Source organism: Lepidochelys olivacea (genome assembly GCF_965140295.1).
Source record: "Lepidochelys olivacea isolate rLepOli2 genome assembly, chromosome: 1".
NCBI lineage: Eukaryota > Metazoa > Chordata > Testudines > Cheloniidae > Lepidochelys > Lepidochelys olivacea.
In genome coordinates, this window is record NC_140411.1 from 35184923 (window position 1) to 35200195 (window position 15273).

The 15273-nt window shown below is 40.7% G+C and overlaps 1 protein-coding gene across 1 annotated transcript in view; it reads left to right on the forward strand.

The window, feature by feature from the left end:
* The window catches only part of DYNC2H1 (dynein cytoplasmic 2 heavy chain 1), a 393773-nt gene that overhangs the window by 223759 nt on the left and 154741 nt on the right, over positions 1 to 15273 (forward strand). The window contains exon 76 of the mRNA XM_084624374.1: positions 12409 to 12569. Within this exon, the coding sequence (XP_084480500.1) occupies positions 12409 to 12569 (161 nt within the window). The remainder of the gene's footprint in view (positions 1 to 12408; positions 12570 to 15273) is intronic.

Genomic DNA, 15273 nt, shown 5'->3' on the forward strand with positions numbered 1-15273 from the left:
AACACTAGCTACAAATTTAATTACTAAATTTGTTTATTCTGCTCTTCTTTACTATTACTGTACTTCTACAGGTTCTTTGGAGGGGAAGGCAGCTGATTTTGTGTCAGTTTTATTCTGCAGTATTTTCCTGCAGCTTTAATTTTCCAAAACTGAGTGATGTAGCTAGGTCAACCGAAGTTTTAGGTTTAGACCAGGCCTCAGTTATGTCTGAATCTGAGACATGTCATAGTCTTTGTTTCTGACATATGAAACTCAGCAAATTCATAGCCTTGCAGCACTGCTCACTCAAGACTTGCTTTAGGAGTCTGACAACCAGTCAAGGTGTATACACAGAAGAGGCATTATTATTGAGGCTGCCATGCTAGGCACTGTATATTTGTGAAAGTCACCCTTTGCCCTAGTAAGCTTACACTCTAAATAGGGAAAAGATGCAATATGTGATATAGAACACAAGATGGGAGTGGTGACAGTAGCAGGAACACAAAATTGCATATAATCTTAAGTGTACAATTTGGAGTCTTCCAAGCTTTCATTAACAAGAAAAGAGGATGAACTGCTAGTGAATCTCTAACAGTCAATTTACTTCCTTGGCTGTTATCACTAGGCAGTTTACCTGGGCGTCACAATACTAACAGGCCTTGAGAAGGGATTTGAATGAACAGCAGGGCAGTGGCGGTGCAACCCATTTGTGCAGGTTGTTCCACACATAGAAGGCAGCATGGAAAAAAGTGTTTGTGAGGGAAGTAGACAAGCAGATGAAAAAGGCTGCTGTTATTGGTAGGGGCAAGAGAACAGTTTACGGCGTGGTAGGATAAGAGACTGGATAAATAGCAGGGAGGGGCTAAATTGTGAAAGATTTAGAAATAAGGACTAGAGTTTTTGTCTGATGTGAAGGTAAAAGGGAGCTGGTAAAGGGACTCAAAGGCTGAGGCGTGACATGACTGAAATAATGCTGCCAACATTTTTGTAGATCAGCATTTTGCATGGACTGGTAATCAGCAGTTTGGAATGTCAGTCCAGTAGCTGTTGAGCTATATCTAAAAAATACAGCAATGCCCTTCATTGTTTTCTCAGTTTCTGTGAAAGGCCTAACTATTGCCTATTAATACATGTCATAAATATAAAGGGAAGGGTAAACACCTTTAAATCCCTCCTGGCCAGAGGAAAAACGCTTTCACCTGTAAAGGGTTAAGAAGCTAAGGTAACATCACTGGCACTTGACCAAGATGACCAATGAGGAGACAAGATACTTTCAAAGGTGTGGGGGGGAAGGGTCCTCTCTGTCTGTGTGATGCTTTTTGCTGGGAACAGAGCAGGAATGCAGGTCAGAACTCCTGTAAAGAGTTAGTAAGCAATCTAGTTAGATATGCGTTAGATTCTGTTTTGTTTCAATGGCTGATAAAATAAGTTGTGCTGAATGGAATATATATTCCGGTTTTTGTGACTTTTTGTAACTTAAGGTTTTGCCTAGAAGGATTCTCTATGTTTTGAATCTGATTATCCTGTAAGGTATTTACCATCCTGATTTTACAGAGGTGATTCTTTTACTTCTTCTTTAATTAAAATTCTTCTTTTAAGAACCTGATTGCTTTTCCCTTGTTCTTAAGACCCAAGTGTTTGGGTCTGTGTTCACCTATGCAAATTGGTGAGGATTTTTATCAAGCCTTCCCCAGGAAAGGGGGTGTAGGGCTTGGGGGGATTTTGGGGAGAAAGACATTTCCAAGTGGGCTCTTTCCCTGTTCTTTATGTAACACTTTGGTGGTGGCAGCTTTTAACCTAAACTGATAAGAATAAGCTGAGGGGGTCTTTCATGCAGGTCCCCACATCTGTACCCTAGAGTTCAGAGTGGGGAAGGAACCTTGACAATACACATCAACAACAGCTTGTTTCAACCTGTAACATTTTTAGATTATGAAGAACAGCTTGGCATAGTTAGTATAAGTGTTCTCCGACTGGTTTTTGAATGTTATAATTCTTGACGTCTGATTTGTGTCCATTTATTCTTTTACATAGAGACTGTCCAGTTTGACCAATGTACATGGCAGAGGGGTTGTTGGTGAGTATTTGCTTCAGGTTGGGGGGCTGTCTGTAAGCATGGACTGGCCTGTCTCCCAAGATCTGTGAGAGTGATGGGTCGTCCTTCAGGGTAGGTTGTAGATCCTTGGTGATGACCCTTGATGATGATCCTGAAGGACGACCCATCACTCTCACAGATCTTTGGAGACAGGCCAGTCCTTGCTTACAGACAGCCCCCCAGCCTGAAGCAAATACTCACCAGCAACTACACACCACACAACAGAACCACTAACCCAGGAACCTATCCTTGCAACAAAGCCCGTTGCCAATTGTGCCCACATATCTATTCAGGGGACACCATCATAGGGCCTAATCACATCAGCCAGACTATCAGAGGCTCATTCACCTTCACATCTATCAATTTGATATATGCCATCCTATGCCAGCAATGCCCCTCTGCCATGTACATTGGTCAAACTGGACAGTCTCTACGTAAAAACCTGGGGGAGGTTTAGATTGGATATTAGGAAAAACTTTTTCACTAAGAGGGTGGTGAAACACTGGAATGCGTTACCTAGGGAGGTGGTAGAATCTCCTTCCTTAGAGGTTTTTAAGGTCAGGCTTGACAAAGCCCTGGCTGGGATGATTTAACTGGGAATTGGTCCTGCTTTGAGCAGGGGGTTGGACTAGATGACCTTCTGGGGTCCCTTCCAACCCTGATATTCTATGATTCTATGAAAAGAATAAATGGACACAAATCAGACGTCAAGAATTATAACATTCAAAAACCAGTGGGAGAACACTTCAGTCTCTCTGGTCACTCGATTACAGACCTAAAAGTGGTAATTCTTCAACAAAAAAACTTCAAAAACAGACTCCATCGAGAGACTGCTGAATTGGAATTAATTTGCAAACTGGATACAATTAACTTAGGCTTGAATAGAGACTGGGAGTGGATGTGTCATTACACAAAGTAAAACTATTTCCCCATGTTTATTCCTGCCCCCCCCACACCACCACCACACACACACTGTTCTTCAGATGTTCTTGTCAACTGCTGGAAATGGCCCACCTTGATTATCACTACAAAAGGTTTTTTCCCACCCGCTCTCTTGCTGATAATAGCTCACCTTACCTGATCACTCTCGTTACAGTGTGTATGGTAACACCCATTGTTTCATGTTCTCTGTGTATATAAATCTCCCCACTGTATTTTCCACTGCATGCATCCGATGAAGTGAGCTGTAGCTCACGAAAGCTTTTGCTCAAATAAATTGGTTAGTCTCTAAGGTGCTACAAATCCTCCTTTTCTTTTTGCGGATATTCTTTTAAGAAATTTATAATTATCATTCCGTGTTTTAGCATTTACCATGATCAAAATGTGAAATACCAGCTTATTATTAATACTTATTCTGACACATAAGAAGTAATTCTCCAATTTAGAGATTGACTGACTGGGTTTAAGCATGCCCACAAAGGTCACAGAAACAGCTAATAAGCCAAAGACCATGGTGCCTTCCAGGCTCCTTGCATATAAGCTTGGAAGCTCAGATGCAGCCTACATCTGCTACTTCTTTGCCATTGTGAACAACTATTCACAGTAGCTGTGCTCTGAGCATGGAAATTTAGGCCTCTGACCCATGTTTGTTGGGGGATTTTTGGTGACATTGTTTTTCTTTGTCTTGCTTCCTCTCTGTGGAGATTAGTCATGCAGTCGAATCCTGCTCCAAGAGAGCAAACAATGCCAGTATCTTCAATTAGAGGGCCTTAGGCTAACCTGTGAGAGGTCACTACTGGCCAAGTAGTGTCCATCATGACAGTAAATGGACAGGCTGAAGCCAGCTCCCCGGTGAAAGTGAAAGCTCCCCAGTGAAAATATCTACGTATGTTGGCAGAAGTGCTCAGTGTGGTTCTTGGCATGAGTGGAGCAATGTCTACCAGAGACCAAGACAAAAGTCAGACCTCGACTTTGACCCAATGTTATCCATCGTGAGCTTGAGAACTGTTGTAAAATTTAATCTGCTGCCCCCACCCTCCACCCTGGTAACTCAAATTTGGCTGTTCAATTCTTCACTCTGACAACCCAGAACTCTTCAGGGATGTTCCATCATGCGGTGGATAGGCATTCTGATGCTGAAATTCCATCTGCATTTAAGTGAATGAAGTAAATGCAGAACTTCTTCGAATAGTATCCCTATAAGCATGTTCCACTGTAGGTGTGTCTGCATCCCTGTGCTGCTGATTGGAGAAATTTGGTAGCAGTCCATCCTGCCTATGCTTTCTCTGCTCCCCTCCTCCCAAGAGGCTACCCAGCGTGCAGGGCAATCCCTCATCAGTTCCTTCTAACTGCCCCTGGCTAAAGACTGAGCTAGAGCTGTCCATGTTAACGCCCTTTACTAATTTTAGCTTCCATTGAAGCCTTTTTTATTTGTTACTTCCTTTGTATTGTTGTTTGGTCCTGCCTTTAAATAAATACATAAATAAATAAAAGAAGGAAGGGCTTGCCTCCTGCCAACACCTGTCAGGGGGAACCCCCTGGACAAAGGTATGCCTGGCTCCCCGGTCTTCAAAAAGTGCCTCAGTTGCAACTAATCTATCCCAGTGACTAACGGACACCTGCAGTGCATTTGCTGCCTGGGAGAGAAGCACATTCCACAAAAGTATGGCATATGTCAGCAACTGAAGCTCAGGTCCAGGAAAGACAAAGAGCAGAGACTCAAAATCCTACTCATGGAGTTTGCCCTTCAACCCCTGGAGTCCCGGTGGGAAATCTCACCAGAACCCTCTACTTCGAAGGGAGGGTGAGCCGAGAGAGACAAGCCACTCACATAAGGTCTCTAAGAAAAGGTCTGTGAGTCCCCATGTCTAGCTCCATCAGTATCATCGGTAGTGATGGCACCGAAGCTGTCTAAAGCTGGTGCCCAGGACATGCACGCTACCGAGCACACAGAGCAAGTTTGGACTGCCCAAATATCCGATGGGTCCGGGCAAAGAAGCACCGGTACCATGGGGGCGCGAAAAACATAAGGGATCTGCCCTGGGGAAGGCTTCGTTGGTACGGCCATCGGCACTGGTACCAACCCTGGTGCACCTGGCACCAGCAGACCTCACTGCCAGGTCTGCATCTCCGAACCCATCAGTGCAAGCCTTTTGGCCCTAACAACCACCTCCGGTACCAACACTATCTGTACAATGGCACTGAATCTGGTGTCAGCAGCTGACTTCTCCAGGATGGCATAATGTTCTGCAGAGGTATGTACAAATGCCCAGGTAGCTGCTCTGGAGATTGCTGATATAGGGATATCCTTGGAGAAGGCGACAGAAAAGGAAACCAATCTTGTAGAGTGCGTACGTATTGAAAATGGGGGTACTACATTATGCATCTGGTAAGAGAGCTTGATATAGTTCACGACCCATATGGAGAGCCTTTGAACTGAAATCACTGCACCTTTTGATCTATCTGCAACAGAAAGAAAGTCTCAGAGATTTTTCTGAAAGCTCTTATTCTGTCCAAATAGAATGCCAGGGCTCTCCCACACGTTGAGCATATGTAGGATGGTTTCCCTATTATCTTGATGAGATTTAGGGGAAAAGGTTGGAAGTGGAATAAGCTGATTTATATGAAAAGCAGAAGTCACCTTGGGAGTGAACTTCGGATGTGGTGAAAGAGTGATTTTGTCAGAGAAGAACACAGTGAAGGGGGGTTGCACCATCAGGGCCTCTCTCTTCCATATCCTTCTTGCTGAGGTCATGGCAATCAGGAACACGGTCTTCATTGAAAGATGAGTTAATGAAGAAGTGGCCATGCATTCAAATGTTGGTCTAGTCAGTCATTTTAGCATCAGGTTGAGATCCCATTGAGGAGTGGGAAGTCTGGGTTGGGTAAAGGGGTTCATTATGCCCTTGAGAAACCTCTTTGTGGTCAGATGAGAGAAAAATGGTTATTCTTCTACCTGCTGGTTAAAGGTTACAGTTGCTGCTAAGTGAACCTTTAGCGAGCTGATAGAGAGACCCGATTTCTTGACAGTCAACAGATAGTCCAGGACCACTAGTAGAGTGGCCACATTCGGGGTGACTTATTGTTTTAAAAAATCTGGCTAAAATGGAAATACAATTTTTAAAGAGGCTTGACATTAATTATCTACAGCTTCATTTTCTTTAAGAAGGCAGTAATGGTATCCAGAAATAAAATAATATGTATGCTAAGCAGCACATCAGAATTCATTATCACAGGCACTTTCCTAAAACTGAACCACATTGGAATTCATTTGGTCCCCTTGCATCTAGGTAAATCATAATTATTTGCTAAAACAAATATAATTAAATCTGCTATTTCTGTTTGCAACTATAAATAGCATTAGTCTGTTGTATATTGTTAACATTACTACCCACAGATCCCTGATGCAAGGGATTTAAAAAATTGGGCCATGCTTACTGTTGGCATAAATTGGCCTAGCTGCATGAACTTTAAAACAGAGCTGCTGTGAAAAATTGTTCACTGACTTCACTGGACCCACACCAATTTCCACCAGCAGAGAATTTGGCTCATTATATCTGGAAGTTGTTATGTTTAGATGTCAGACTTTTTTCTCCTCCCCTGTTTTTTTCTTTACTCAGGACAATTTTTCAGAGATAATGGCTCTGTATTTTTGACCTTTGAACTTTTAATTGCCTCAGCCTGCAGCACCACAGGCAGATCTGTATTATGGGCTTTGGGTTCCGTATGCTACTTTTGCTCCTGTTGTACTTCCTCTGATCATCATACAACTTCACAATGGCTATGTAATCCCTCAGCACTGTGGCTCCAAATTCCAGTTTTTCTTTCCATTTTTGTCACGTTTGCAAACTGAGCACTTGAAACTTTTGTAAAGACTTACTAACCTGGTGATAGTCTTAGATTCTGGGTTCCTGGAATGTCCATCTCCGCTTCTTGAAACCTGTAAAAACTAATATAGTCTTTTTCAATGACACTAGCTATGAATGGGAACAAATTGAGTTCTCTCTAAAGCAATCTCTTACAAGAACCCTGTGAGGTTCCAAAGGTGAATACAAAGGTCTTCAGTTCACTTCCAGGTCAGTACCCCCTTCCAACTCTATGACCATCCCTCATAACACCATGAAGATAGTTAATTGTACCCTCTATTGGATGTTTGAAATTGTTGCCCAGTTTCTCATGGTGACCATTCACTTAGCCTTCTTTCCAGAACTATGCAGCTCAACTTGTCACACGCATTTGACACTATAATTTCAGAACTTAGTTCTCACCACAGTGAGATGAGTCATATATGTCACTTGTTTCAGGTGTCAGTTTTATCCTCTGACTCAGCATTTGATAGTGCTCACATCAAAGTGTGATCTTGTGGTACCTCCATCTTTCATTATTCTATTAAAAAGCACTGTGGTGGGCTGTAGGTATACCTCTTGGAGTGCATCCTTCTTCTTATCAGGAGACATTGAACTACTTCACAAAGCATATTTCCAAAAATGACACACCCTTCCTCGATTTCCATTATATTCTCCAATTTCTGTTTTCTGTTGAATGCCATTGTGATTGGCACAGTGTAAGAAAATGATAGAGCTAAGGCTTATCATTGGAGTGAATCCATTTGGAAATAGCTTCATAAGGGCTGGTTCAGTCTTCAGTCCTAGTAGGATTCCCTTTGCGTTGCCTCCAAGCTCTGATAATAATTGAGGTGGTGGTCTTTGCACTGCTTTTTGACCAGCGCCTGTAGTTCTCCGGAACTCTGGAATCCATCCCTAAATCCCATAGATGCCAGTCTCCAGGAGCGGGGAGTACATCTAAAGTAAGGTTTCATGCTGTGACACTTGGTCTTAACAAAAGTAAAAGCATATCTTCAACTTTTTGGACCTATCGGGTGGGCTTTTGCAAAGCTAACAAATCACAGAAGTGGTGTATGTTGCTGGAAAGCAAAGAATGAAAAGCAATTTACTCCTTTTGAAAGGCAAAGCTATATGTTCCTGGGGAGAAATTAAATTATCTTCTCTGAGCTGCTGATCTTCAAATGAAGAAAATTGTCACAATGGATTGTCTTAGCCATCCGTCGTTGGCCCCAGGTGAACAGCATTTGAAGTTTTTCACTGAATTTATCATCTGCACGGCATACAGTCAATAGATTTTTCTCACATCAAGAAATAATACAAAGCTTCCTTACATTTTCCCCCTAAAATTTTGACCCTTCAATGCTGGACTGGGATGCCTTCTTCTGGAATTGGGAACAGAATATCTATTATCTAATATATACCCACTTTCACAGCCTTGTTTCAAGGATTTTGAAGAAAAGCAGACAATGCCAAGTTTGATAACCCCAGGTGAATATGGATGCCTTGGTTCTCCCAGCTCTTGAACATCGTAGTTGAGCCTTGGCTGGTGTCTTCTTCTTTCCTGTTCAGGTAGATCATTGAAATGTCTACCATTAGGTTAACTGTTATTGTAGGAGTGCTGTTTTTGTTTTATTTAATTAGCAAAAAGTGATAAAATAATATTGAAGGCTAATGATTTGCCAAACATCATTCCTTTACAAGATGAAAACATACAGGATGGGTTAACTTTTTAAGTTTTATTTTTAAATATATATTTTTCTAAGGTTTTTACAATAAGTTGGTGGGAGGGTACACTTTAAATGGATTGGTTCCATGAATGAGTTTTGTACAGTGTGTATTAGACTGCCTTTGGTTAATACTGAATTATTTTAGCTTATTACAATAGCCTAGGTAATTATTACTTATTTAGCATTTAATTCTCACCTATTCTGAGGAAAGAAATAGGCTCCCACTTTGAGAAATGAGATAGCTTTGTGTCTTTCATTTAAGGTATTCTGATGCTACTAATTAAGATACCTTCTCAGTACTTCTGTTTCTTGTCATCATCTGAACATGAATAGCTGTCACTTAAGTTCTTTTTCAGTGATTTATTTAACTTTGTTCCTACCAACCTCTTGTTTTTAAAAGCAACTCTATCAAAGCTGGTAAGCCTGAAATTATCTCTGCCAGCTTTGTTTTGGTACATGTCATGCAGCCGCTTACTTGTGAGCTGGAAGAAAACTGAATCTTACAGGAATGCTTCACTCAGGGCGAAGACATGAGATATTCCCATGATCTAATGGGATCTCTAGGAAACTAGGAATATATCCATATTGCACTCATAGTTCTTCACACTGCTTATTACTTCTGTTACATTATTGCCCAGTTTGCCTAGTTAGGATCAAGGCTCCATTGTGTTAGGGACTGTACAAACACAGTATAAAACATAGTTCCTGGTCTGAAAGGTAATGTTAGAAAAATCAGTATCAAAAAATAACTGGCTTGAATATTGAAAGCAGAGAGTGGTTTTTCAAGAAGGGTGGTGATTAGTGGGCTACCACTGATAATTAGGCCCAGTTAAGTTATTGTAGGTATTGAAAACTTGATATAGCTTATAGGGAAGAAAGACTGTAACTCACTATAATTTTTGAATTTCTGTATGAGTAGATGTGGAGAATATTAACCAATTGAAATGAGTATACAGTCAATATTAACCAATTGAAATGAGTATACAGTCAGTAGTCATATGCTATAAATCACTGTATAGGGGAAAATTGTGGTGGTTGTCAAATATGGAATTCAAACACTTTGACACAGTGCTTTTCAAAAGCTTATCCCTGAGGAGGGAGGGATAGCTCAGTGGTTTGAGCATTGGTCTGCTAAACCCAGGGTTGTGAGTTCAATCCTTGAGGGGGTCGTTTAGGGAACTGGGGCAAAAATTGGGGATTGGTCCTGCTTTGAGCCTGGGGTTGGACTAGATAACCTCCTGAGGTCCCTTCCATCCCTGATATTCTATGATTCACTCCAATGATAAGCCTCTGTTCTTTCATTTTCTTATACTGAGCATGCTGCAACAGCAGCTGAGCAGGACTTACCCTGCAATTGCAGCTCTGGTAGGCTACAAACAAGGCCTTGTCTGGCACCTGAACTGAGAGCTGGGAGACTGCCCAAAGTTGGTGTTATAGGACTTTCATGTATATTCTGGGGTGTCTAGTAAAATTGCTTTTAACAATTTAAAGCACTATAGAATATAGGCTTCTAGACTAAAATGAGGTAAATATGTTTAAAAATTTGCCCCACTCATTTAAACTCAAATACATTTTTTAAATGGTTTAATGTTTGACATGGAGCATATCTGTTGATTTGTCATCGTAGGGTTTCTATAGCACCTAACACCTCAGTATCTTAAGCCCAGTTCAGTTTTCTTATGAGATGCAGAACTTGCAAAGCCAATTTACAGCAGCCTCATCAGCAAAGTGTAGAGCCCTCAGTCCACCATCAAATCTGGTCAGAGGGCAGTCATCGGTGTGTGACATTGTCTGTCTTTGGCCACAGCTGAATGAGGGATCCTTTTGTTGGACCAACATGTGCAGGCTGGCTGCATATTAACCCTTCCCCAATCAAAATCAGTTAAGAAGGGATTTGATGAGTGGCATAGCAAATCAAAGCCAGGTACACATATGGTCAGGATAGTTATAAGAGACTGGTTTCTGACGTCAGCTGCAGACCATTCTTCATACCACATAGACTTCACAGAGAAATCTGGGCAGGACAAGTGAGCCCACAGTGAGTGCCTTGATGACAAGTGCGCTCTTGGGTGGTTGAAGAGGACTGTGTATAGTGGTAGGCTCGGATTTGCCCTGATCTTCTCAACCATTCTGGCTGTAGCACTCTCACAACAAATGTGTGGAGGAGTGATGTTGCTTAACTTGGGGAGTCATGGTACTAGTGTGGGTCTAATCATCCCAGTTACAATGCACACGATTAAATGTAGTTTTGTGTCAACCAGCTTGACGTGAGCTGAATGGAGCTAGATTGGAGCACTGTATTTTGGGGCAGAGTAACAGTAGGCTAAACTGGGTGATCGGGTAGTTTGAGCGTTTGTTCCCTAAGAAGTGCTGGCCAGTTTGCTAAGAAGGTTATTGTGTGTCCTCACCTTAACTGCAGTTTTCCTCAAGTGGTTAAGATGTGTGAGAGAAATGCATGGTTGCCAAGCTCAGAATTATCACTGAAGCATGTGGTTAAATCCTTTTTACATCAGTGAGTCTTCAGTTATACACATAACTGTAAGCATGTACTTAAATGCTTTGCTGAATTAGGTCAAAGTGCTCAACATCAAAGTGACATGCTGCAGCAAATTATGGATGAAATTCATCCTGGTGCAGCAGGCTTGTACAAGGTCATCCTAATCACTTAGGCTCTCAACACAAGCAAGACAAGTCCATAAGGTTTGTATGGTGGTACTGCCACAATGGAGTTAACCTGAGCCTATGTCAAAACTTCCTGTATTCTTTTATTCCAATTCTTCTCTTTCTGTATATTACCTGGAAGATAAGGAGACACAACACTCTTGTCCTTCTCATTGATCCAGTTTAGGAGCATCAATTTTGTGCTTGGATCATATGGATGGGTCATTAGAGCATGGGTGCTTCTACCTGTGCTCCCAGATCTTTCTCATTGTAAGACCAAATATTTTCTATCCAAATAACTGAAGAGTCCCTATGCTAGGTGGTGTAGATCATGATACCTTATCAAATACTGATGTTGAATGCTCTAAGGAAGTGCAATCTCTCAAAGTTCAGCAAGGAAGTGTTATTCTCTGAAATCAAAGCAATTTCATTTTGGCCTCAATTAAAGAGTTGTCACATATCATCATTTCTTGAGATTATGAACTTTGAAGAAGTCTTTTCCCAATGTTAGGGTGCACTTGGGAGCTGTTTCTGCTTATCATCTACAAGTAAATTTCATCTCTCTTTATCTCCTGCTATTGTTACCGTGGGTGGTGGTGGTTTGTTTTGTTTAGTTCTGAAGGTTCCAGATTTGATCCCCCCAACCTATGTGATGTCTGTATAAATGTGTAAACAATTGATTGCTATTGATAATTGCAGGATAAATAATGTGGTTCTAACATAGGCACATTTTTGTGATCACTAAGTTCAGTCACAGCAGCTAAGGCAGTCCCATATCCATAATAGCATCTGTCCTATTTGTATTAGAGGGGTAGCCATGTTAGTCTGTAATAGTGCGGGTTTTTTACCCATGAAAGCTTATGCCTAAATAAATCTGTTAGTCTTTAGGGTGCCACCGGACTCCTCATTATTTTTGTCCATTTGTCTTTCTGTTTAATTTTGCAATATGAATTTGTTGTATTACAGTACCTTGTTTATATACCAAAGTGGGTCTTTTGTATGAATCAGAAGTTTTTTAAAAAAAACCTTAGTCTTTTAGGAAATGATGTTTTCTTCCAACTATATATGTAGCTGGTTTATCTTTGAGTTGAAGGAGTTTATTTCTAAGGAACATTCTATTCTTTATTGTTGCTTTATTTTCTTAATATTTATCCAATTGCAGGAATAAAAGAGTTGTCCCCACCACCTCTGAATCTAAAACGTCTGTATAAAGAGACATTGGAAATTGAGCCCATCTTGATAATTATTTCTCCTGGTGCTGATCCTTCTCAAGAACTACAAGAACTTGCCAGTGTGGAAAGACATGGAGAGTGCTACCACCAGGTTGGTCTCAGATATGCAAAATGATACAATATAATGTTTGGTTTCAGAGTAGCAGCCGTGTTAGTCTGTATTCGCAAAAAGAAAAGGAGGACTTGTGGCACCTTAGAGACTAACCAATTTATTAGAGCATAAGCTTTCGTGAGCTACAGCTCACTTCCTCAGATGCAATATAAATGCAGATATAATGTTTGTGTTTAAAATGTTACAATGGTCATAGCAGTGTTTTTAATTTCTATTTTTAACTGAAAAACTTAAATCAGAAATTTAAAGTAATGTTCAGTACTACTCATCTTCATTTTCTTTAAGAAAAATTCTGTAAAATAGTTTGAGAATCTTAAAAACTAGGTATTACTTAATTGATAGCTGATAGTAGTTTTTGTACAGTACTTTACTCTTTCAGGTCTGCCCAGTAGATCATTCAAGATGGCTTCTCTGAAGAAGCACTTAGATTCAAGAGGTGCATGTTTTGTGACAGCATGAAGTCTATCACTGACCAGCACAACAGATGCTTTCCTGCCTGCGTGAAAGCTGAAAAGGTCTCCACATGTTGTCTGAACTGGTCTCCACATGTTGTTTGCTCTACACTGCATTTAATCACAAAAGGTCAATTGATTTGACAAAGGAGTCTGAAGATCATTTTTCAAGAGCGGGTCTCATCAGCCCATCCATCAGCACAATATAGCCTGACTCTGGATTGCATCTGAATAAACAGACGACTCCAACCTTCTCTAAGCCTCTCGGTTTCAAGTACAGAGAATATTTGGTACCATTGAATGCAGCTCTTAAAAAAATGCCCAGTAAGGATGAGAAGGACTCATCTTCAAAAGTTAGCTGCTTAGAGCTGACCAAGATTAGCTACAATTGGGTCCATGATATGTGTGTAACCTGACAGCAATTAACCTTTTAAGGTCTTCCCATAAAACTGATGCACTCGTCCCCAATGGGTATTTGAATATGAAGTACTCCACTTTGGATTTGAAGCAATCTTCCACAACTCCTCTGATAACAGCATAACAGGATAGGGGCAGTTTAATCTTGCCTCTCAGCAGTCTTCGAATTTATACCTTTTTCTCTACTGAACTCTAGTGTGATCTGTCCCTCCTCTCATACTCTAAAGATTCAAGTCTCTCTGGGATCCCATCTTGTTATTAATATCTACAAGGGCAGCTTTCTCTCTCTTCATCTTCTGACACATCTGACATTAGTTCTGTGTGATTAGCTCCAAGAACGTTCCTTCCCTCTTGGCCATCCAATATAACATTTTGGAATGATATCTGGACAAAGAGTAAGGGGAGTACTTGTGGAACCTTAGAGACTAACAAATTTGTGCACAAGCTTTCATGAGCTAAAACCCACTTCATCGGATGCATGCAGTGGAAAATACAGTAAGAATATATATATATATATATATATATATATATACACACCACTTCTAGGTCTTTAATCGAGAATACACTTAGTATATAGCTATTTCACTATTACACCTTTATATCAGTTTTCCCCTGTCTGTGTGCGTCTTTCACACAACATGGAAGAGTATCTTTTTGTAAATATAGGAAAACATGATTGCAAAACAACAAAAGGTGGAGAAGTGGCAATACTATAACAAAAAAACTTCAAAAACAGACTCCAACAAGAAACTGCTGAATTGGAATTAATTTGCAAACTGGACACCATTAAATTAGGCTTGAATAAAGACTGGGAGTGGATGGGTCATTACACAAAGTAAAACTATTTCCCCATGCTTATTTTTCCCCCCTACTGTTACTCATACCTTCTTGTCAACTGTTCGAAATGGTCCATCCTGATTATCACTACAAAAGGGTTTTTTTTCTCTCTTGCTGATAATAGCTCACCTTAACTGATCACTCTCTTTATAGTGGGTATGGCAACAACCACTTTGTTCGTGTTCTCTGTGTATATATATATCTTCCTACTGTATTTTCCACTGCATGCATCCAATGAAGTGGGGTTTAGCCCACAAAAGCTTATGCTCAAATAAATTTGTTAGTCTCTAAGGTGCCACAAGTACTCCTCGTTTTTTTTTTGCTGATACAGACTAACATGGCTACCACTCTGAAATCTGGACAAAGAGTGACATTCTTATGGTAAATCTACTGGAGGTTGTCCTATTTAAAAAGATTAGAAGAGAAGCACTAAGTCTCCAAAATCATCTTCCCCAAACATTCCACACAGGAGACAGAATCTCTGATTTTTTTATTTATCTCGTAAATCATCTCTGAAAGCTGAAAGAGTAATTCTGAATCAGTGGTAAAAGATAGGGAACAGACCACTGAGGGTTTAGCATTTACTTCCACCTCACCTGATAACTTGATCACCTTTTCCTTATCTCCTCCTGATTATTCAAAAGCATTCCAAGATAAGGTATCAGATGTTTGGCTTATACACTGGACATCCCTGCACCACCAGTCCAAGAGAAGGCCCTCAAACTCTTTGATTTATTCGAACTCAAGGATAAAAAGCACAACAACTCTTCCATCAATAGTTGTCTACTGGAATTAGCCAGAGAGTCATGGTTCCCCTTACCTGTTTCATCAGTGACAAGCCAAGACAGACTTTAGTAGCTCCCTAGAAGCACTTTAGCATCTTCTTAACCTATCTTGCACCAAGTTCCTTGTTATTTGACAGTCTTTCTTAGATGATAGGGAACCTTGGTGGAATATTCGTTAAGAGTAGCGTACAG